We start from the raw sequence: 25,486 nt of genomic DNA, 5'->3' as shown, positions 1-25,486 counted from the left end.
TGAATTTTGGCGAGTTTTGCACAAAGTTTAGGAATTTTATTTTTATGTTTTTTGTTGTTGAATGAACCATATTTTTATACAAAATTGGCGAAAAAATATTAGAATATTAGAAATATATTAGAAATTGTGAAAAATTTGCTGTGCCAATACTTTGTTCCGGCAGTGTATAAATGCGAATGTCTGTTTTACCTTATAACTTTTTAACCACGACACGGAATCACACGAAACTTTGCACACTTATTTGCCTTTACCCCGGGAAGGTTATAGGTATGGTTTTATTTGCAAATGTGTCGTCAATTTTTACAAGGGGCGTGGCACCTGCCATCGGCCAGCAAATATTTAATTAATCAGCTCTAACTTCGAAACCATAAGTCAAAAGAATTTGAAACTTGGTACGAAGACATGTCTATGGTAGGCGCTTATAGTAAGATATATATAAATAGGTTTATAAAAGGGGGCGTGGCACCCTTAGGCGTGGAATTTTTTATCAGCTATAACTTCGGAACAATAAGTCACATGAATTTGAAATTTTATGTATATGAAGTCATATGTATCTATGGTAGTTGCTTATGGTAAGGTTTATATAAATTAGGTTGTAAAAGGGGGCGTGGCACATCTCGCAGGCGTGGAGTTTTGTTTCAGCTATAACTTCGGAACCATACGTCGCATGAATTTGAAATTTGATATGAACCCTACAAGAAAAGGACTTTTTTTCTGACCTCTTCACTAACACACTAAAATATACACCAATACACAGAAAAGTATTTGTAAAAATAACCTTAGGAAATACAATAAGTAGAAAAGAGACCTTTTAGCACTGCTGGTAAAATACCCATGTGAGAAAGGGACGCATAGTCACATGTACACAAAAGAACTGGTCAGGTGAGGAAATTGCAGCATTATTGCATCAGCACTGACCGTCATTTGACCGATCATTTGCCAGTAAGATTTCTTGTAGGGAAGTCATATCTATGGTAGTTGCTTATGTTAAGGATTTTATAAATGAGTTTGTATAAAGACGTGGGGCGAAACCCGCGGGTAAAAGCTAGTTTTAAATAAAATATGTTATTACGATATATTGGCGATCCTGCCAGGAGAAATATCTCACATTCGATAAATGCTTGCAGTTTTCTGTTACGCGAATTATTTTTTCTGTGCCTTGAAGGCCAGAATTTGCTCCTGAGTCAGGGTCGTGAAATCCGCAGGATTTTCGGTATACTCGCTACGGCATTCTGGACACAGTTTATTCCCGTCGGTGCGTATCCTGTGCAAACAGAATCGACAAATTTGGTAACCACAGGTGCATTGAAAAAGTTCAGATCATCAACCTCCAAGGGCTCAATACATAGCGGACATTCAACTACGTCTTCGTTGTTATCCATATCTTTAGAGATTAAATCTTTCAACCAATCATTATCTACGCAAACTGTTAACGCTACAACGCAAACCCAAATATATATCTATCCAGAGGGACCAACGCCAATGCTACCACCTTCTCAACAGCAGCAGCAGCAGCTACCACAACTGACGCAGCAACAGTGACAGAAGTTATTTTCATTTTAACTGTCACAGGTAACGAAAGAATAAAATTAGTAGTGGTTTTTCATTAAAAAAACAAAAAAGTTCGTGTCTCTAGTTTATTCATTCAGCTTTTGTGAATATTTTATAAGTTATGCCGAATTTCCACTAGGCATTGAAATGACAAAAAATGTCTGCCATTTAAAAAAATGCCATGTGGAAATGATCTTAATGATTATTTTTTTAATGTAATGACACGATTATTTTTTAATGACCGACTTTGTCATTTGTCATTTTTGCCATTTAATGCCTAGTGGAAATCCAGCATAACTCTTCGACTTTGTTTATTTGTTTTAAAAATCAATTTTATTAACAAAAAAGGACAAACTTAATTTAAAAATTTATTAACAAATTAATTTATAATTAATTAGAGATTTATCAATCTATCATTTCAGATATAAATTTTAAAACCAAAATTTTAAAAAAGAAAAAAAAGATTTATTAACTGGGTAAGGCTTCCCCGAATTTACCAAGATTAATATTTTTCAATGATATTCAGGAAGCTCCGAGTTTTGTAGTCCAAAAGTACACCGTGTAAATTTTGTTGCAAAATTCCAAATAGTTTTTTTTTTTAATCAACAATTAAAAATTTTTTCAGTGTTTTGGAAATTTTTGTTTTTCTTTGAAAGTAAGTGTCCGAATGAAAAAAATTTTTCGGGTGAAGATTTAAAAAACATTAATCTATACAATAAAATTATTTGCGTTACAAATATACATATATATATTTTTTTCAATAACAACTCCAAAAATTCACTGTAAATTTTATCGTATGTGACAATGCATTTTTTCTTGTGGGCGGAATTATCGTATGTGCTAAGAAATTAGAATGTAGATACCTTACAAAAAAAATCTCGTATTTAGTTATATTTCTTAACTATCTCAGCTAAGCTAAACTTTGATATTAATGATGCTAGCCAAAGCAGAGAAAAATACAAAGAACACCTTCCTCTAAAATTTGGTTTTTGTAACATACGATAATTTTGCGCAAAGGAGTCGATATAGAGTTATTACATTTTCAAAAGTGTTATGTAGAGATGTGAAACAACAACAAAATTTCAACAACTGTCGTAAAATAATGTACTTTTACGATAAATACAACACCTTGTGAATTGCCTTATTGTTCGGCATTTTCGGCCGAAGGCCGAAGCCGAAGATAAAAAAAACCAGCCGAATAGGTCGAATACCGAAGCATGGCCGAACCTTCGGTCGAACAGTAACATGCATACATGTGTAGGAATATATTCCCTGCAGAGAAACTAGTTAAGCGCTAGTTATTTATCGCCAAAAACAAACCAGTCGGATAGTAATTAGATCCTCACCAGTACAATAGCAGCGAAATGTTAATCTTAACAGAATTTGTTTATTTTACTTTTCAAAACTACATACATATATTACATACGATTTTCAACATTTTAAAATTTTCGCTATGCCATAATGCTTTTGCTCCATCCTTAAAAACAGCCAGTATTCGCTAAGTCTTGCAACACCCTTGCACGGCGTATGGATTGCCCGGGTAGCAAAGTTTTCCCATAGGAAAGCCGGTACTACCGTGCAATCCGTGAACCTTGTAAGGGTTTTGCAAGACTTAGCGAATACCCTTATTGTAAAATACATATTGTACAGTGGGTACTTTCCAAAACTGAAAGTGTGACCGTATTTTATTTCTAAATCAAAATGAATTAAAATGTCCAATTAGCGCAACTTTGCACAAAAATCGCGTCTCTGAGATTGAGCTTATTGAAAATGGATTGGATTTAGAATTTTGTAGCTTTTTCTTTGGTTATTGTGCTTAAATGCGTGCACCGAGTTGCAAAGTTTTGTCTACTATACACACTGGCTGAGGTTAGGTTATACTGGCTCACCTTAAGACGTCTCACATAGACGTATGTATATATGGTCCGCAGCGTTGCCAGACGCGTTTACAACACATGAAAGAGTGATTTCACGCAATGTTAAAGAACATCGCCATTCCTTTGGCGAATTTTAGTAGACACTTTGGTCCTTTGTCGATTGCTTACTGCAGTCCGTGCCTTGCCGAGTAGCGTGAGTCCTTGCATGCTGGATACTGGGCACTAGTAAATTATATGCTCCACAGTTTTTTCGTGATAGCTACACTGCCTACACATGTCATCTATAAGGCTTAATTTGAACGCATGTGAAATCAGTAAGTTTCTTGTTGTATGAACTATAAATAATCTTTGCAAGTCTGTAACCCTGAGTTCATTTCCAAAGCCTATCTGCTTGGTGGTACATGAGCATGAGGTATCAATCAAAAATGATCTTTGGTCACAAAAAAAAAACCCCCTTTCCACATCCGTCGATGTAGTTGGACAAAATTCGAATAAACTCAATTCTGCAGGGGAAAACTTCGATAGGTCTTCACTCCTAGTTTTGGAGCCAGTAAACAATTGGGGAATTTACAAGACGTTTTAAGCGTCGCAATGTCTTAAAGTCTTAAAATTTTTCAAAGGTTAATACCTTTTTAGTCGATTTGTAACTTGACCAAAATCTGTTTAATGTACTAGGAAACATATTATTGGCTATTATTATACCCTTCGAATCTTTTAAAACGCATTTAGCCATTACTTAATATTGAAGAATTTTAAAACGATTAGACATTACGACAACAAATGACTTGTGAATCGCCTAAACATATCTTTTATATTAGCAGGGTATTTGGCCAAAATACTTTCAAGTTTGTTTTAATATACATTTATGTTCAACATTTCGTATTTCTATTTCACAGTTGTCACAATTTTCAATCTTTCTTTTAATGTCACACCGTTTGTTTGAAGCTTGAAGTAGGTATAACATACTATCAAATAACCAAAATTTGCTTTAATGAATGCCAAATCTGTTCGAATTTGTTCAAGCCCTAGCAGTTTGTATGTATAATTGCATTGTATCAAGGCGAATTTATACAAGATGGTATCAGGCGTATAAAAACATATGTATGTATAAATTCGCCTTCTTTCACGCATGTCCCTTTTTGCCCGAAAATGTATGAAATGTTGCCAAATATGCAAAAATAAGCACGTACATAAGTCGAATATTTATATGCAAAATCCAACAAAATTTCCAGACACTATATGCAAAATAAGCCAGTCTTGCTCAATACCTTCCACACCCTTGTGTCCTAGGTAAGGCATCCAATCCCGGACCATTTTGTGAATACCGGGATTTCGGGATCTTAAATTGGTAATCCCGGGATCCCGGGATATTGCGGGATATTATTACCATTAATTAAAATATGCTAACAAACTAGTTTTGTAGTCTTTCTTTAGTTCGAATACTAGAAATATAAATAAATTTGTATTTTTAAGCAAAGAAATATAAATATCTAATTACAAACTGAATAAACTAAAAACAATGGAATAGAAATTCATTCATATTGCAGTCGCATTACATTTACATTCATTCATATTACATTTACATATAGTATTTATACATATACATATATGTGTAGTAATATTAGTGTGTCACAACCTATGTATATAGACAAGTCGGACGGATTTCGTAAAAAACAATGATATGTCTCCGATTCGCTTCAAATTTTTTTATGGATTCTATACATGAAATAAGGTAACACATATTCGAGGTATTTTTTTTTTTCTTCGGAGATATGATCTGTCAAAGTTTGAATTTTTTCATGATTCTGACCATTCATGTACTTCTTAAAATCGTATATCTCGGGCTCTACTCATCTACTCATCTACTCATCTACACTTATGATTGTCCTAAACTTAACTTAGCTATTAACAGTTGAACTTTTTTAAGTTGATTTGCATAGTAAAGACCAGTAAATTTGGGATTTAAAATTCGTAATCCTTGTTTAATTCTCTATAAAAAAATGGGAGCTTTTCAAGAACTATTTTTAAAATATTTTTTTTTATGACGAGGTGGTTTATTTTGTGAGAGTCAACAATGACGTCTCTACGATGAACAGAAGCCGGGATATAACAATTTGAAGAAGTACATGATTATTTAGTCAGAATCCAAAATTTGACAGATCATATATCCGAAGAAAAAAGGAAAAATGTGAAGCCAATCGAAATTCTGACACCAATATAGAACAATAGTAGTGTTAGAATTGTAATATAGGTGGATAGTTTTAGCCGCTGCTAGCCTTTTTGTAGCCTCCTTACAGTCCGCAACGGTGATCGAATTTGTATTATATGAAAGTAGAGTCTTGATGACCGTCTGACTATCTATGTAAAAGTTTATCTGCTCCCTTGGCGGCAGAAGTATGAGAACACAATTTTTTTGTCCCAAAGTTAATTGACCTCAGGTACCCATTGTAGAACCTAGACACCAGATTTCAGTTCTCATTACCCTAACGTAACACCTTAATGCTAAATAAGTATCCAATAAAACTATTAAAGTTTTTTATTGGTGAATGTAGGTGTCATTAAAAATTTTAATTGTAGGTTCGGCAAAAAAAATACATTTGTGTAATTCATCTAAAGGCGTAAATGCCTCGTAACCACGTAAATTTCGTAAACTTAACTTAATTTTGTATGGAAACCCGTTTTACATATATGCGAGTTTTACGCGGTTACGAGGTGTTACGAGTTTAGATGAATACCCATATTTTTTTTGAAATTACCTTGCAAAAATGCTTTAGACTTAGTGAACTTTTTATTTGTTTGCTTGCAAGTTGGTTCGGTGGTACGGTCGAATATACACATAACAGATTTATCTTGCATTCAAAACTAATTTTATTTTATAATTCCATATTCGCGGTTACATGAATTAGGTTAAGACAAGAAGCAAATTGGAAAATTTATTCTGAGAAATTTTTATAAATTATTTAATAAAGTGTTCGACTCAGATAAACTGTGAATAGGGTAGCCGAAGCTGGACTAATTTTTTGGAAAGCGGCCGAAGAAAGGTTTTCTATTCAAAAATGCAGTGAAACTGAAGTTTAATTATACTAAAGTAGCTTATTAATTATGAATAAATATGTTTAAACATTCGTGTCGATATTGTTGTTCCTTAAACCGATCAGATTCAATGAGAAGGAGAATTACCGCGAAGTTGTCATGGTTCTAAATGCTTTAGACCGGAACCAGTTCGATACTACATAGTGCGTTTCCCTACAGGGATTGCTCTCATGTGGAGACACACACACACCTATAAACACATATATTTTTATTAGGATTTATCACACTCACACCTACCAACACTGTACACATAAACTTTGGGTGGAAATCAGCCTTCGGGCGATTGGACACGATTTTTTCCAAATTAATTGTTTGAGGCCATATGAATTTATTACCATACCAAATCTCGTATTCGAATATCAACTCCGAATTCGAGCATACAAATTATACATGTGCGTGCAATCGGAGGGAGACGTGAACAATAAATATTTGCAAGTCTTAGCGAAGACTTCTGCGATTACTCCCAGCTACTAAGTAATGTAAATTAAGTGTCGACACTGCGATGATGGCCCCCGGACTATGACTACTTAATATAAACTTTTATTATATATACTTAAGAGATGTAGGACTATTAGTTGCACCGGAAAGCAAAATATAATAACTCCGAATTCTATGGATGTGGAAATCTTCTATGCATGTACATTCCTTATTTGCTTCACTTATTTAGGCGTGTCAGCAATCTGCTGGTGCGTTAGCAATTAAGGATAAAATTTATCGACTCATTTTATTAGCTCTGAATTGTTTTATTTGGTGGTTTCTTCTGCAATGTACGAAAGTTCATGTGGGTATAATACATAGTTAGAGTAAGATGCTGACTGTCGCGTAGAACCAAAATTACGCTTATTTTATAAACTCTTTTCTTCTTTTTATGCACAGACTCAGATGCCATGGAAACAGACACTTCAGCGCAGGATATGCTGACATGTGGATCCTGTCAGAAAACGTTTGCTCTTTCGGATATAGTTAAATTTATACAACACAAAGTGCTACAATGTAACAAAGAGAACTACGGCCAGTGTTCAACTCAAGGCAAGTGATCAAAAGTTTTTAAATAAATTTATTCAAAAACATACATACATTAAATTCGGTCAAGTTTTTAATAAGCCGCAATGGACTGAAGGCAAGAAAAGACAGTGGTTAGTCATTTCATTGAAGAACTGATTTTCCCATTATTTTATTAATCGTTGTACCTTTGAGAAGTTCAGCAGTGTTAAGTTATCTAAAAAGTATTGATAGGAACGTAGCTTTTAGCAGAGTAACAACTGCCTCTAATACCAGGGCATCGATACCTTGGATAAGGAATCTATTATTACTTTTTTTAATATAATGGATTTAAAAATTAACTCATAGGGCTAGGAATAGGAATTTTGTTCGGATTTTTTTTACTATCCGCATAATCCACATATTGAACATTCGAATCAGTGATGCCAACCGGGGGTGGAATTTGAATTTCCCGGGGGAACCGGAGAATGGATTAAAATTTAGGGGAATTCAATATATAAAAGATTTTTATTAGAAAGTTCCTATTGAGCATATAATTACAACTTGTAATTGCGTAATTGCCTCATGCAACCGTGTGGATATTAAAGAAAGTGCAAAAGTTCATAGCGACATTTTTCACTTGATGTTAATCTCACTTCGTTTTTGGCGCCAAGCTAACGTCTGGCAAAGTTTCGAGCAGTCTAATAAAAGTAAGTATTTCTTAATGTATAGAGAATTTTCCCAAAACTAATTAAAAAATACTGCAATCTGAAATAGGCTTTGCATAGATACTTTGGAGGCAATTTTAAGTACAAAACAACTATTTAAAAATAAAACCTCTTGGTTTTAGTGCTACTTGTAGTTAATTACAAAAATTTCATCAATAAATATAAGATTCTAAGGAATAGGCAATCTGTGCCCGATATACACACATACTTATGTATTTGATAGATATGCTTTACGAGATATATTCGGAAGTATGAGTTTTATATATTATTAAAAACATCTGTCCTTATTTTCTCATTATAATTAATGATATTATTGTTTTAATAACAATTAATTTTTAAACAAACAAGTAAGAAAGTCTAAGTTCGGGCGGAGCCGAATATTAAATACCCGGCGCAAATATTAAATATACGTTTTTCACCTTTCCGAAAGCTACCGCTACATGGTAAGCCAGGGTGTATCAATTTTGAGTAAATTAACGTCCTTAAATTTCGAAATATTGAAGTTTCAAGCATTTCTGGAATATGCCGTTATATGAAAAGCGGCCGTAATTTTAGTCCGATTTCAATAATTTTCAACGATTTGCTTTTGTGTGGCAAGCACAATAACCACACTGAGTTTGGTACAAATTGGTATAATGGTTACCGGGGTACATATATATATATATATATATATATATATATAGTGGGCGGTGCCACGCCCATTTTTCAAAATTTTATGATAAACGTGTTTCTTGGTAAAGAGTTGTTGCAAGCATCAATTTTGAATAAATTAGCTTTAATATTTACTGATTTATCGAAGATTTCGTATTTCTCTAAATTACCGTTATATGGGATGTGGGCGTGGTTATTGTCCGATTTTAAACATTTTCGGCCATTTCGTATCTACAACTGTGCCAAGTTTGGAAGAAATTGGTGCAGCGTTTAGCAAGATATACACATGTAACCATAAGTGGGCGTGGCTACGCCCATTTTCCAAAAATTTATAATATTCTTATTTTTCGTCTCAAACTTATTGTAAATATCAATTTTGAGTGAATAATCTTCAGTAGTTACTAAAATATCGTAGTTTTCGTATTTCTGAAAATTACCGGTATATGGGAGGTAGGCGTGGTTATAGTCCGATTTTGCCCATTTTCAATACCATCCGTCCTACGCCAGAAAGAAGTGTACGTACCAAGTTTCGTTAAGATATCTCAATGTTTACTCGAGTTATCGTGTGCACAGACGGACGGACGGACGGACAGACAGTCATCGCTTAATCGATTTCTCTTCTCATTCTGATCATTTATGTATACATTTGTCTATATCTATCTCGATTCGTTTTGCCTGTTACAAACAACCGTTATGTGAACAAAGTTATAATACCCTTGTGCACAAGTGCGCTCGGGTATAAAAACGAAACCGACTTCAATTCTCATATAAAAATTTGATAGTACCGTTAATTTCTTCGTGATTCAATGATCGATCGGATCTAAACAAAATTTATATGGGACCACCTCTGAGGCACCACCTTTCCGATAGGAAATTTGCCGATAGGTGGCGCGCAAGTTGATATATTTGGTAAACCAGTATTTATGGTCCGATTTCGTTCATATTTAGAAAGCTTGCTTTAAAAATATTTGTTTTTACTATTAACTTATTTATTTTATACGACGCCGCTAGCTGAATAGTTTGCCATTTAGAAGGAACTCGGTCTTTATTTTACAAAGCTTGACTGCAGAAATGCCCTTCAAGATAGATGCATATATTTCTTCTTTTTAAAAAAGATGTATGAAAATCTTATTGTACTAATGCATCAAATTGAAATTAAATTGTTTTTGTTAAATTTTTTTTCCATATACCCTTTAAGGATACATATACATATGTATATATATATATGTGTACATATTTTTACCTCTTGACATTTTTATTCTCAAGAAAAAACAGACAAAGAGAATAATAATGCATTTCAATTCCTACAGCTCCAACAACCGACAGAGATGCGGACGATGGTCGACCTCTAAGCCTAGTTAACAGAAGACCTTCAATATCAGCTCCAATCATTATTCGGAAAGCTTCTGGGTCTGGATCACGCATCCACACGCCACCTCCCAGTCCTGCGGATCTCTTAGCCGATGGTGCGTCCAGCACTCCCAAGCGCTTAGTAGACGGTGAGTTAAAAATTTGCATATGCTTTTTAAAAATGTATTTCATTGAATTACGCTTCAACAGAAAATGACAACACAACGCCCAGGCATGAAGAAACGGTGGAGAAAAATGCGCCTTCGGAATGCGTCAATACTAACTTAAATGAGTCCGAATTAGCAGGTGATACAGAAAAGCTTAACACTATAAGGATAAAGCAGGAAGTGGAGCTCTGCAATGATGAAACGAGTATGAACAACGCATTGCTTGCTAACGATTCCAGCCAGGACAATAACGATGGTCAACCGATGTCAAAACGTCCGAAAATTGAAGTTGTTGACGCGGAATCTAACACATTGCACTCAGGTAGGATTGTCTCATTTAAAAATTATAAAATTACAATTACATATACCTATGTGGAGGTACATACCTACCTGCATTTATATTATAAATTTTTAATTATTGTGGATTCATTGATTCTAACATTCCAATGATGCTAAGTATTTAGTTAGAGAGGGCACCACTCTGATTTCGAGTGTTGAATATCCAAAATATTTTCGTTGCAAACATATATAAATACCTACATGCTTGATGTACGTATGTACATACATTAGCAGAGCGAGATGCACACAAACATATGACATGCAGATACGCTGGTGAACTATGCGACACCACTGTTGACAGACAGGGCAATGCATAATTTAAAAAGAATTCCGCACAAAAATGTTTTTGATGTTAAAGATTTATTTGATATGTCAACGCAAGAAAAAAATCACATGCAATATGTATGTATTTGGACAGAGCGGAAACACAGCAGAAAAACAATGGGCATTGATAAGTACATACATATGTATGTATGGATTTGTCACGTCATCACTCTTGACCTTTAGGCTTTCACCCTTCAAAAATGCAGTGAGCATCGCAATCCTGCTAAATAAAAACAGGTAATCCTGACATCAAAAGCCACTGCAAAGTTTTTAGCATGAGTTCAAAAAAGATAAGAATTATCTGTAATGGTTATGCCCTCATTGATCACAAAGGGCGCAGAATTTAGTGGTTCGTACATCGCAACTTACTTCATACTTATGATGTTATATATATATATATATATTATATATATATATATATATATATATGAATACATAAATGTGTTTATACGTAATGTGGATGCCCATGTGAATATAACTTTATTTGTGTTTTTCAACGTGGATAGGTTTTGATTTCGGTGATGCTTTTTCTTTAATTTATTTTATCTTCATTCTTTTGCCAACAGGATTTCTTAAGCAACTAACAAATAATAATTTTCAACCAACATACGATTCACAGTATGTAAATTTGTATTCAATTCCTTTTGAGCTCCCAACAAAAATAATGATAACGGGTGAAATGTATTTTGTGAATCTTTAGGCCATTTCTCTTCAGTGACCAAAAACAGGGCATGTATGTATGAATGTATCCAGATGTAGTATATGCACATTGGGGTGATCCAAAATTGCTTGTGGGGGGGGGGGGGGTCGAAAGTCGGAATTTTTATACTCTCACCACCTAGGATTGTTCTATAACAAAAGAGATACCCCTATTTTTTATTTTGGAAACAAAAAATATTTATAGGTCGCTCAAAGCGCTCAAAGTTTCCCTTGCACTTTATATAAAAAAAGAACTTTTCGTAGAAATGGTATAGAATTCTTGAAAATCACTATTTTTCGATCGGAAAACTCCGCTTCTCTTCTGGAGATTCCCAATATTAACCAATTATTTATTTAACCATTTTTGGTATTAAAAAATGGTTAAATAAACAATTGGGTATTGTTATTGGAAGTCTCCTGAAGAGAAGCAAAATATTGATTTTCAAGAATTCTATACCATTTCTACGAAAAGATGTTTGTTTTCATATAAAATACATGCATGGAAATCTTTGAACGCTTCGAGCGACCTCTACAAATTTTTTGATTTCGAATAATTTCAGGTGTAGGTATATTTTTCTAACAATTATTTTTTTTCAAATAATTTGTTTATAATCTGAACGATTTTCATCATATTATTATCATAAATCAGTAACAGTAAGTCTCGCCTTCAATTTGGTAATTATTACGTACCGATCGAGTAACATTTACCAAAGTTATATCGAAAAACTTAAATCGGTCTCCAGTTTTTTTCTAAAAAAATTTCCCTTAAATTGTATAAATAACCTTTAAATGAAAGAACCGGATTACAGAAAGGTGTGCCAGTGAGTGGCTTTTTTCGTTCAAGCTGAATACAAAGCAATATCGTCCAATTGGAGAGACCTCAAAAGGATTTCCCAAGACATGTTAAAGACTATTGCATTTACCTACAGTCACTTTTTCACATCATGGAATTAACTAAAATATTTATGTATATCTAAACACTTATTGCACGTCCACTACTTTCATATAACGGCAAATTTAAAAACCGCGAAAAATTTGTTTTTTTCGGTGACTAATGAAACCATTCCGCACCAATTTTCAAGACTGCATAAATGGACTTAAAATGTATTATATAATGTATGTAAATACTTATATGCTTGAAACTACTATTAACTTATCAAACGATTCCTTATCTTTGAAAATACATGTTTTACTTCATTCAGTCCATGGTCTTTTTAATATTATATAAACATCCGAAAACATTAAAACGTTTGAAAAACATCTCGTCTCACTTTTTTGTATTTTTCAGTTGGTTGCTGAAGTAATGAAGAATTGAAAATTCATAAGGGAAAATTATAGTTTTTGTAAGTTTTATGTTAATATCTTAAAAACTTGGAGACTTATTGAAAAATGATAAATGAAGGTGAGGTACTTAATTTAATAACCCTTAATTTTATATATCGTCCTGTTTATAACAATTAACGCATTCCATAGATATTACAAGCCAAAGTTACATTTTCAAAATTCATTCACTCTGATTCAATTGCGCAGGCTAAAGATAAGTTTTAAATTAATCTTTCGTGGCCAATAACAATTGGCTTAAACCTAAGACATCATAATATTACTATTACAATATGGTCAAATGCCTTTTATTTCTCCCCATACAAAATCGACTCAGCCTAAGGTACATAAATATATAATACGCGAAGGAATTTTTTGTCCAGGATATAAGATCTGCACCGTTTGCTCGATTACCAAAAATCGGGTGTCAAATTAAAGCGATTGGCCTGTAGACGTGCAAACTGGTTTTATTTTTCCGAAAAGAGTTGCCACTTGCAAAACAAATATACTCAAATTATTTAATAATCAATGCCATCAGATCTGCCCCGTGTCGTTCGATTTTCAAAAGTGAGGTGCTAAAGGCGCGGACTGTAGATGTGCAATGTGGTTTTACTTTTTTGAAAAGAGTTGCCACATTTTAAAAAATTAAGTTGAAATTATTTAAAAAGTTAAACCGATTATTACAAAATGGGTATCAATCGAAATGGGGTTATACAGCTTTGTTTCTTAACATCACTGTAGGAGGGGTACCACCTGTTTAAAAAATTAAATTAAGGGAATTAGGTAATCTACATGTATGTATGTATCACCATGTGGGCGCTAGACGAAAAGATTTTAAGAAGATAATAGTTTGTAAATATTTTGAAGAGGGTTGCCATCTGTTTCAAAAGTCGAATTCAGTTAACTTTTACATAACGAAATATTAAAATATGTCAAACAAAAGAGTGTTAAGAAATCTTTAGTCACTAGCAATATTTTTGAGGTGTTTAAAGAGGGATGCCACCTGTTTAAAAAGTTAAATCCAAATTATTTGATAAGCTAAGTAAATTATTAAAATATTGGTATCTATCGATTTGGGTTTGACAAGGCTTTATTTCTGAACTATATTTAGAGGGTTGGCACATGTTTAAGAAATCGAATTGAACTTAATTCATCAGTTAATTAAAATATGTACCACAATGCAAGACGAGGGTAATTTAAGAAGATTATAGCATGAAAATACGTTTGAAGCGGGTTGCCACCTGTTTAAAAAGTCGAATTTAATTAACTTATACGAAAATTATTTGAAATGCGGGTGTCAAGCGAAAAATTGTTAGGTGAAGGAAATTTAGGAATGTTTTAGCTTGAAAATAATATATACGAGGGTTGCCGCCTATTTGAAAAGTCGAATTTGATTAACTCATATACAAATTATATGAAATATTAAAATACGGGTGTCAAAAGATAGAGTGTTAAGAAAATCTTTACTGGGAACAACTGTTTAAAAAGTTACATTCAAATTATTTTGTAAATTAGATGAATTATGAAGAGATGGACATGAATCGAAATAGGTTTGAAAAGGCTTTATATCTGACGTTTATTTAGGAGGGCTGCCACGTGTTTGAAAAATCAAATTCAAATTAATTCATCAGTTAGTTGAAATTTGTATCACAAGAGAGAGAGACAAAGGGATTTTAGCTTCAAAATACGTCTGAAAATGATTTCCACCTGTTTGAAAAGTCGAATTTAGTTAACTTATCCACAAGTTTCATGAAATATTAGGATATGGGTGTCAATCGAGAGAGATTTATGAAAGCTTAAGTTTGAAAACATCTTTTATTAGGCTTTATCTTATTGAAAAGTCATACTGATCTAACTAATTATACACCTATATTATTCGAGAGGGAATTTTTTTGAATTTTATTAGATTTGCACCGTTCTTTCCAATTTCAAGTATGAGAGTTGGATTAAAGTCATTGGTCTGTATATATGGGTTAAGACTTTATTTTTTGAAGTTGGAACTTTTTTATCGGTACAGTGTGATTTGAAATTTTGGAGATATTAAAAACCGAAACTATGCTAGATCCCTCTTCACTAAGCTACGGCTGCACGGCATTTAGAAGAAATATGGCACTCGGATCACTTATAACTATGATTAACATTTGGAATATTTTTTAGATTTTTGAAATTGAATTTTAGGCGTTTTAACGCAATATGGGTTCACTAGTATTTCAGTATTACCTGATCATACTGCAGCCTAGGATGTCCACTTGACAAAAATTTTGTAAAAATATAAACTTTCGGTATGCAATTTATTGTGTTGCCTTCTAAATTGAAACCTTTTTTATTTTTTAATACCTATAAATATACTTACATATAGATATAAATCCGTACCTTAATTCACAAAGGCCCTAAACAACAAATGAAAAGTGGCATGTAACTCCGTTTTTTTAGTGCCTTTGTGAATTGACGATATGTATATACATTTATAACATATGTATGTATATTACAAAACTAATATAATTTAATTAGTTTTTTCCAAAAACCACAGATTTGAACTTTTACTTAAAGGAGATTAGAACTGATGGTAGGTAAATAAATGAAAGTATTATAAAAGTTTAAGTATGAAAAAATTTAGCAAATAGAAATTTAACGACTTTAAAGCTTACATAATAATATTTTTAACCGGCGAAATTTTCATAATTTTTTTCTAAATAAAAAGATTTGCAAAAAAATAATTTACGTTACAGTAAATATTTGCTGAAAGTATGTATAATCGATGACGTACATGCATACATAGTTCCGGAGACATATTGCAGATATCACAGCTTTAAATGCTTAATTCCTCTGACTTAAATTCCTAGCGATACAATAATGGACAAAGACATATTAAGACAAGATCTTTTAACAAAAGCTTTTGCTACATTGAAAGGCAAATTGTGCAAATGATTCAAGCAACTTAAACGTTACATACATACTTACTAACTTAGCTGAAAACATACGAGTCCAATTCAAGCCAAACGGGCTTATTGCCTCGGTATGAACACACACTCGCACAAACGTAGGTGGATCAAAAGCCACACATGTTGATGCGGGACGTATCCTGAACGTGAGTAATTGTACGTGAAAGGATGACGAGTACGCACTGCCGGCCAAAAACAACTCTTCGTTGCACACTTGCATACGCATTTACAATGACTTGGACGAGTTTGAAATGAAAGCACAATGGGAGTTCTTTTGTTTGCTTTTTGCGAAGGGCACGGGTATGAGCATAAAAAAAGAGGTGGTGTTTACGATGAAGGTAAGGAATACAATCCAAAAAGATGTTGAAGAAACCATACACAATAACTTCTCAGTAGACCCGCCACCACTCCAGTGGTTTTAAAATTTTTGCATCGTTGACCTTTAGTTTCTCATTGCCTTTAATGAGTGCCACCAGTGGAGTTTTACGTATGTACATATCTATATGTATATGAACTTACAAATGTAATAGAAAATACATCTGCAGCATGCAGTAGTAGAAATATAAGTAGGGACGTGACATTTTACCAAGTTTTGTCACAGTTTTTATACGGAAAAATATATGAAAAAATTATAATTTGTCAGTTACAAAAGTTTTGTCACCGATACAGAATTGGGCTTTTAATTTTAATTCTATTGTCCCTGACTCTCAGATAGTTGATTTCTGTTTACTGTTTTATCAAGAATATTAATTGTTTTAATTTCATCAATTATTCGAATAACGAATAAATTAGCCCGTCCTTCGAATATTTTCTTTAAATAAAAAAATTATGTATTTATGCTTCACAAACAACCAAAACAATCATTTATTTATCTGTTATTTGTCAAGATTTCTTAGAAACGTTTTGAGTACGAAGTTTCGTAGCACATTCAATTTAACATAATAAAGTGGAAATTTCAAACAGCTAAGATATACCAGCGATTTTTAGCATACAAAAAAATGCGTACAAATGTATAATTTTCCTGACTTTTGTACAAAGTTTAAAATTCGGTTTTGCATGGTTCTTTTTAGATAACGAGGTATGCTATAAACATTAAAAAAAGAAATAGCGAAAACCTGTTGAAATATCGCGTCTCTATTTATATTTTCGCCCCCCGTATATAAGTACATATGTGTGTACATACCCCCTAAGATTGTTCTATACCGAAAAAACAATACCCTTATTTTTTATTTTGAAATCAAAAAATATTTAGAGGTCGCTCAAAATGCCCAAAGTTTTCCACGTATTTTATATGGGGAAAAAACAACTTTTCGTAGAAATGGTATAGAATAGTTAAAAATCAATATTTTTCTACCAGAAAACTCTGTTTATCTGCAGGAGATTCCCAATAATAACCAATTGCAATGGGGCGACCAATAAAAAATCGTTAGTATTAAAAAATGGTTAAATAATAATGGTTATTATTATTGAAAGCCTTCTGAAGAGAACCAGAGCTTTCCGATCGAAAAATATTGTTTACAAAAATTCTATACCATTTCTACGAAAAATTTTATTTTTTCCATATAAAAATTTATGGACCACTTGGAGCGCTTTGAGCGTCCTCTAAATATTTTTTGATTTCAAAATAAAACAAATAAAAAAGTCTAAGTTCCGGCGGAGCCGAACATTAAATACCCGGCGCAAGTATTCAATATAGTGTTTTCACTTTTCCGAAAACTACCGCTACGTGGTAAACAATGGTGGTTTTACGCCTATTTCAAAATCTTCGATAGAACATTCAGTTAGATATAATGAGATAAACCTATATAGATATATGTGGGCGGCATCACGCCCATTTTCCAAAATTCCATAGTAATGTTACTTCTTTTCAAGGAATTTTTAGTATAAATTTTGGGTAAAATTAGCGTCTTTAAATTTCGAAATATCGAAATTTCAAGCATTTCTGAACGTTACCGTTATAAAAAAGTAGGCGTAATTTTAGTCAGATTTCAATAACTTTCAACGGTTTGCCTTTATGTGGCAACCACAATAATCATACAGAGTTTGGTATACATGGATCGAACGGTGACCGAGATACACATATGTGGGCGGGGTCACGCCCATTTTCCAACATTTTATTATAAGCGTATTTTTTGCTAAAGAATTATTAAAAACATCAATTTTGAATAAATTAGCTTCAGTATTTACTGATTTATCGAAGCTTTCGTATTTCTCTAAATTACCGTTATATGAGATGTGGGCATGGTTATTATCCGATTTTTTAAATTTTCAGCCGTTTCGTATGTTTTGTGAAGGCCAACAACTGTGCCTAGTTTGAGAGAAATTGGTGGAGCGGTTCCCAAGATATACACATGTAATCATAAGTGGGCGTGGCTACGCCCATTTTTTAAAAATTTATAATACTCCTCTTTTTCGCCTAAAAATGATTGTAAATATCAATTTTGAGTGAATCAGCTTCAGTAGTTACTAAAATATCGCAGGTTTCGTATTTCTGTATACATTTGTCTATATCTATCTCGATTCGTCTTGCCTGTTACAAACAGCCGTTATGTGAACAAAGTTATAATACCCTTGTGCACAAGTGCGCTCGGGTATAAAACTATGGGTATACTTTTTTTCGATATAGAACAATCATATGAGGTGAGAGCATTACAATTCCAACTTTACCGTTTTTGGACCACCCTAGTGTACATGCACGTGAAATAGTAAAGTCGGAATTTTTATGCTCTCACCCCTAGGATTGTTCTATACCGAAAATATACCCCAATTTTTTTATTTTGGAATCAAAAAATATTTACGAGGTCACCCAAAAGTTTTCCATGTATTTATATGGGAAAAAACAACTTTTATATGGGGGAAAAAACAGCTTTTCGTAGAAATGGTATAGAATTCTTGAAAATCAATATTTTTCGATCGAAAGCCTCTTCAGGAGATTCCCAGATGTTTACTTAACAATGTTTTCATAGTAACTATAATTTATACATAAGTCCGCCAAAAACCCCAAAAAATGCAATGGGAAAAGGTTAGAAATATTATCGTGTACAAATTTTATATAAATTCAACAAATATAGCATTTAAAGGCAGAGTTTTTTGAAAAAATTTTCAAATTTTTTTTAATACCAAAATGCTCGAAAACGGCTCGAATGATTTTGTTTTTGTTTTCTTTAGTCAAAAACGAAGGTCTTTTCCTTTCGTTTGGTATATGGGAAGTATTGGTTGATATCTTCTAAGTATGTTTATTTTATTCAAATAATAATCGGCCTCGTACGAGCGAGGCTTTGCCTCGCGCTGGATGTGTAGATATTAAATAAGATGCGATTGACAACTGAACAGGGTGCAACCCTACTAAAAATAATATATAATTGCGCATCTGGAGACCAAGCCCTTTCATTTGACACCTCATTTCTTGTAATCTTACGAACAGACCACATTTTTTTAAATTGAATGAACTGTGCAAATCTAATGTCATTAACAAAAAATGCCCACGCGTATTATAAATACATAATTTTTAAGTAGGTGGCAACCCCACTCAAACAAAAATAAAAACTTATTGCACATGCAAAGACCATATCCTTTCACTTGGTACCTCAGCTTTTAGTCCAGCAAACAGTGAAGATCTTATAATTTTTAAAAAGTGGCAACCCTACTCAAATAGTAATACATTATTGAACATCTAAAAGCCGAGCCGTTTTATTTGACACCTCATTTCTTGTAATCCAACGAACACTGCGGATCTAATAGATTTTTAAACAGGTGGCAACCCTATAGCAATTTAAAGTGCTAAAGAAAATATTCTTATCGATACAGATTATACTTAAAAAATCTCGTATAAATCCGTTCAGTAGTTTTTGAGATTAGCGTGGCCAAAATATCCCGACTTTCCTTTATACTATGCATAGATATGGGCATAAATGCTTTTCCATACAAAATCACTTCGTCATCAATTTGCAAACACGTGCATGTGTAAAAACAGTTAGGTGAGACAAAAGGATAAAAAAAAACAGATTGCGCAGGTGAGGGGAAATATGTATAAGCTGATTGCAGCATAGTTTGTACTAGGGTTGTGCGATTAATTGATTACTAAAAATTTTAATTAGTCATAAAGTAAATAACTCAGTTATTCGATTAATTAGAAGTTATGATTACTCAAAAGTTCAGTTACTCGAGTAATCAAGATTTTTGATTAACCAAAAACAAAAACATTTGAGTAATTTGCTTTATGATTGATTAATCAACATTTCGAGTAAAATGAGTAATCAACATTTCAACTCTTTACATATGTATAAAGTAGTTAAAGTTCCTTGATACTTTGAAAACAACGTTTTTGTTTTCAAAAATTAAAACGAAAATTTTTTTTCATATACAGAATGTAAAAAAGAAAATAAGCATTTTCCAAAGCAAACTCTTTTAACGAGCAAAATTATTTTTTTTGAGTAATCATATTTCAAGTAACTCGATTAATCATCGCTTTGAGTAATCAAAATGTTGATTACTCGAGTAATTGATTAACCGAATAATTGATTAACCAACTTGCTCGAGTAATCGAATAATCGCACAGCCCTAGTTTGTACCCATGTACCTACATATGTATCTACATACATATTATAGATATGTACATTGTACATCCATATATATACATGCATAAGTATGCATAATACGCGAAAGCTTTTTGTCATATCATCAGATTTGTAATATTAGTTCGATTTTACAAAATGAGGTATCAAATTATTATGCATTAGATGTGCAATAGCTTATTTTTTCAAAAAGAGCTGCCTCCTGGTAAAAAAATTTAATTCATATTATATATTATTCACACTATGAGTATCGATCGAAATGGTTTTGAAGCAGCTTTATTTCTTAGTTACACATATGTATGTAGGAGGGTTGCCATCTGTTTCAAAAACCAAGTTCGACTTAAATAAAGACAGAAAATTGAAATGTATATCCTGATATGGATGTCAGACGAAAGAGGTTGTTGTTGGAAAATATTTTGAATAGGGTTGCCACCTGTTTCAAAATTAGAATTTAATTAAAGTAAGCATGAGTTAAATGAATTATTAAAATATTACGTGAAACGAAGGTAGTAAGATATCCTTAGTTTAAATATTTAGATTATTAAATAGGGTTGCCACCTGGTAAAAACGTAAACTCAAATTATTTAATAAGTTAAAGCAATTATTAAAAATGTATGGGTATCAAATGAATTGGGTTTAAAAAGGCTTTATTTCTGAACTGTATTTAGGAGCGTTGTCACGTATATAAAAAATCAAATTTAACTTAATTTATCAGGCACATGAAATATTTATTTAGGTATCACAATATCAGACGCTAGAGATTTGCTTATTTCTTAACTATATTTAGGAGAGTTGCCAGCTGCACAAATCCGAAGACGAAGATAATGCGAAGACGAGCATGAACTCGAAGAAGAATACTAATACGGGGACCTAGGCTAATATAAAAAGTAATACAAATTTCTGCAGTAATAAAGGAAATAAAAATGAATCGAAATAATGATACACGTCATAGCATATATCTATTTATAAGCTGATGGTACATAAGATTGAAGTTCATGTGGATCTGCTTCTTTATTGCTAAGTATTAATATTTTTCTATTCATATTGATTTATTCAATGCAATCAAAACGAAAATTGCATGTACCGTTTTTAACTTGAATGTGATCTTAATAATATCACGTATTCTACGTTTAAGTTTAACTCCGACACAGCCTGCAGGTCAAGACGAAGGCGCTGGACTGATCCTTTTATTTATAATTTTTTCTTGTTAAATTTTTAGGAACTTATTTTATTAAATTTTTTGCGGTTTTAATTTGTTTTATTTTAATTTTTAGATTATATTGTTTTAAAAAGGAAACTAGCTTATTTAATTTCATTTAATTTTTAGAAACTGTTTGCTAAAAGAAAAAAAAACACTTACAGGCCAATTCTGATATCTGTCTTTCAACTCACCAGTCTTTCTATTCCGGCAACCTTCTTGAAAGCCCTTTTCGTATTTTGAATGTCTAATTGAAAGATCTACTATCGGGGAGGTCTTAGCGTTATTCTATTTATGTTTAAGCAATAAGTTTTCTAAAATCTAGACAAAATTATAAAAATATCTTTTATAACAATAAAATAAATAAATTTTTAGTGGAGCTATTCCTTTTCATGTAGTTATTTTCGCTCTAAATATGAACCAAATCGGACTATAAATACCGGTTTTTCAAATATCTCGACTCCTGCGCCATCTATCGGATTAATTTGTATTGCATTGCCATCGGGTTCTGAGCCAACTGTAAAGTTTCAAGCCTCTACGTCATCGGAAAGTTTGTCAAAAATCGATTGCAAGATTTGCCCCTAACAAACATACATACATACCTTCAGAGAAAGTTAAATAAAAGCCTGTAAAAAAGAAAAAAAATCATTGAAAAAGTTTTTAAAAATTAAAAAATATTTATTTTTTAAACAATAAAACTCTGAGTGCGGCTGTTAAAGAGATTTCGTATGCATAAAAACTAAGCAATTGCTTTTTCTTAAAATTTCATACCATTAACCTGAATTTATTTGAACAAATCGAATCAAAGGTCTGAAATTTTAAGAAAAAGCATTTGCTTAGGTTTTATGCATACGGCCCATTATATCTCACAAAAAGTAAGTCAGTATCCTTGAAAAAGTGGTTGATATTAACATATTCAACAAGGTAGAAGTGACTTCGACCGGGCTCCCTTCTGAACTGCGACTAGTATGCCCAATATACATTGAACAAAATACTACAAACCGTACTGAAAAAAATTGTGTATTTTCGTTGACTACCCTTTAGCTACTACCTTTCCCATGAAAAAAGAACTTTGAAAACGGTTACGTGGTCTAAAGTTATCCGGTGACATAAATTAAAAAATAAATAAAAACAATATTCCGACGAATTGATAACCTGCTCCTTTTTTTGAAGTCGCTTGACCTAACCTGTTCTCGGTGTTCGCCACAGTTGTCACACAAAAGCGAGAGATCACAGGGTTAAACCGCGTCCGGTCGGAAAATGGTTTTAGCGAGAAGCTTTTTATGCCGCGATCGCTAGGATCGCTAGGAAAAGGCACTAGCCACTCGTCCGCGGTGGCCGCCTTTCTCGGAAATCTACGAAATTTTATTTTTTCATGAGATGGTTTTAAATAAGAATTTGTTAACTCGCTCCTGTTATTTCGGGTACAAATTTTTAAGCGGAATTAATTCTCGGATCTTTACTGGTTACTTTAAAGATTAAATTGTTGACCCTTTACAGTTTTTGTTCTTGATTTTGGGTCAATGTTATTATGAGATAGGAACACATATACCTATGTAATAATATATTGGAGAACCACCTCCTAGCTTTCTCAAATATTTCACGTAATATATGTAGGTTTAAAGGACTTTGTTGATTTGAACAACATAATGCTCCTCAAATGGATTGAATCATTTGACGATGACCTCATTGGGCGAGGTAATCTCTGAGGCTAAAAAAATGATTTATTACTTTACCTAAACTTTATTTAAGTTTAACTAAAAGGTTTTTACACAAATTTGTTCCTTCCCATAGAACTTTACAGAGAAAGTAATGGCTTTTTCACTTTCATATAAGCCTTCAATTCAGCGGTATTTAACACTCTTTGAACCATCTATCAGCTAAATTGTGGCCCACAAGATTTGCGACTCTCCGTGTTTTTTTAACTGATATAAGAGAAAGAGAGGTCTTCAAAAGTGAATAAACAATATGTATTTACGATCCTTTTATTGACAGGAATAAAATTACTTTATAAGATAAGTTTTCTGCTTGGTGCAAAAAATCGGCCAATGATATTTTTAGTATAAATGCGCATATTTTTTTATTTATAATGCATTACATTTTGACAAGGGATGACGAAAATTCGTTCTAAAATACATTATACACCCAGCAATAAAGGAAAGCATTAACTTATTTTTCACCATACTGTACATACATATGTACAGCATAGATATACATTAGATTGGGTTGTGAGAAATAATTGTTATTCCTCCGTACTTTGAAAGCGTACCTCCAGAGAATTTCGCCATCATAAATATCACCGCTCTAGCCACTAGCTAACATTAGCCAAAATCGAATTTTGTTCATAACGTTTAAAACATTGAAAAGGTATGTACATGAATGTGTGATCTTTAAGGATCATATTGATGGAAATTGCTCGCTTCGATCAGTGAACTCAATTTCTACTCGACTAATTTAAATCAAAATCAGAATTTCAATTAAAATTAATGTGGACAATGCTTTTTTACGATACCACATATATCCACTTCGAGAGATGATCTCAAATCAAACTTCCAACAAAATATCAACTTTAAAATCGAGGCATAAGTATGTAAGTTGAAAACTTATGACGAAAACACGATTTTAGTTATTTTTAGCGCTTGGCTAAGACGGAAATTTGTATGATGCGAAAATCCTCATGCGTTAAAAGGCAAATTCATACTTATGTAAAGCCATATAAACCTCTAAAGTCTTTATATAGTCGCGCGTATGCCAGAAACATGAATGTGTAAAAATGAAAATTTTTGGAAATCAATTCCAAGTTTGGAAAAATGGAAGATGCAATTAAGTAACTTATTAACTTATTCAGAATATTTATTATAATAATAATTTAAATTAAAAACTCTATTTTGCGCTTTTCTTTTGCGAATCTTTCTATATTCCTTTCAGTGTCAATTTCAATATCTAAGTGTACGTGTCAAAATGCTAGGTCTATCAGTCTTTCTTTATTCATGGTACTACAGAACCATGCTTTTAACCGACGAAGGGTTCCAAAACTTCTTTCTGAAGTAATGTTACTAGCTGGAAGCGTAGCCAGAATGCGGAGAAATTTGTTACTCAATGGAAAAGCATATTCCTCGCATTTGCCAAGAACTTCTGCTGCTGATTTTAAGAATGGCTTTTAGCTTACCTTATTTGTCTATAGTTCTGACCACACTTTATACTGGCGTCTTTTTCTAAGAAACAATCGTACCCTTTTCGAAGCGATTTTACGCGTTCGGAAGCAATATTTTTTCATCTAACGTATTATATTCCCCAATTTTAGATGGAAGTAATGAGCTCAAATCAAAAATGTTTTTATAATGTATGTATATTTAGGCAATCTTTCTCGGAGATTGAGCAAAATATTATCCAACAGCGGTAATAATCTTCGACGTTAGATGCACGATAATTACCCGAAAATTTTGTCTATTCGCTATCCGAGGAAGGACTACGTCGAAATCCACAGGCAATTGCAAACCACCGAGTGTATTTCTCCTTCTTATAAATCCATTTGACGTTCGGAGGCCCTACATTCGTATAACAACAACAAGCCGCACACCATAAATTAGAGATGAAGCTCGGCCAAACACTTAGCAAACATGTAAGCGTCAACATATCAATTATATAAATAGGCAATCATGTTTCCTTTACACCCCTTTTACGGCTAAACT

The 25,486-nt window shown here is 32.8% G+C and overlaps 1 protein-coding gene across 2 annotated transcripts in view; it reads left to right on the top strand.

Annotated features, from left to right (window-relative positions):
• Positions 1-25,486, top strand: part of LOC118734302 (B-cell lymphoma/leukemia 11A) — a 301,463-nt gene that overhangs the window by 245,502 nt on the left and 30,475 nt on the right. For both annotated transcript variants that reach the window (XM_036464020.1, XM_036464019.1), the window contains 3 exons: positions 7,398-7,550; positions 10,192-10,380; positions 10,442-10,720. In XM_036464020.1, coding sequence (XP_036319913.1) covers positions 7,398-7,550; positions 10,192-10,380; positions 10,442-10,720 — 621 coding nt within the window. The remainder of the gene's footprint in view (positions 1-7,397; positions 7,551-10,191; positions 10,381-10,441; positions 10,721-25,486) is intronic.

Source organism: Rhagoletis pomonella, unplaced genomic scaffold (genome assembly GCF_013731165.1).
Source record: "Rhagoletis pomonella isolate Grant_MI unplaced genomic scaffold, Rhpom_1.0 Rhpom_scaffold_00002, whole genome shotgun sequence".
Taxonomy (NCBI): Eukaryota; Metazoa; Arthropoda; class Insecta; order Diptera; family Tephritidae; genus Rhagoletis; species Rhagoletis pomonella.
Note: the sequence above shows the minus strand (reverse complement) of the source record. Positions and strands in the feature narration are given on the sequence as shown.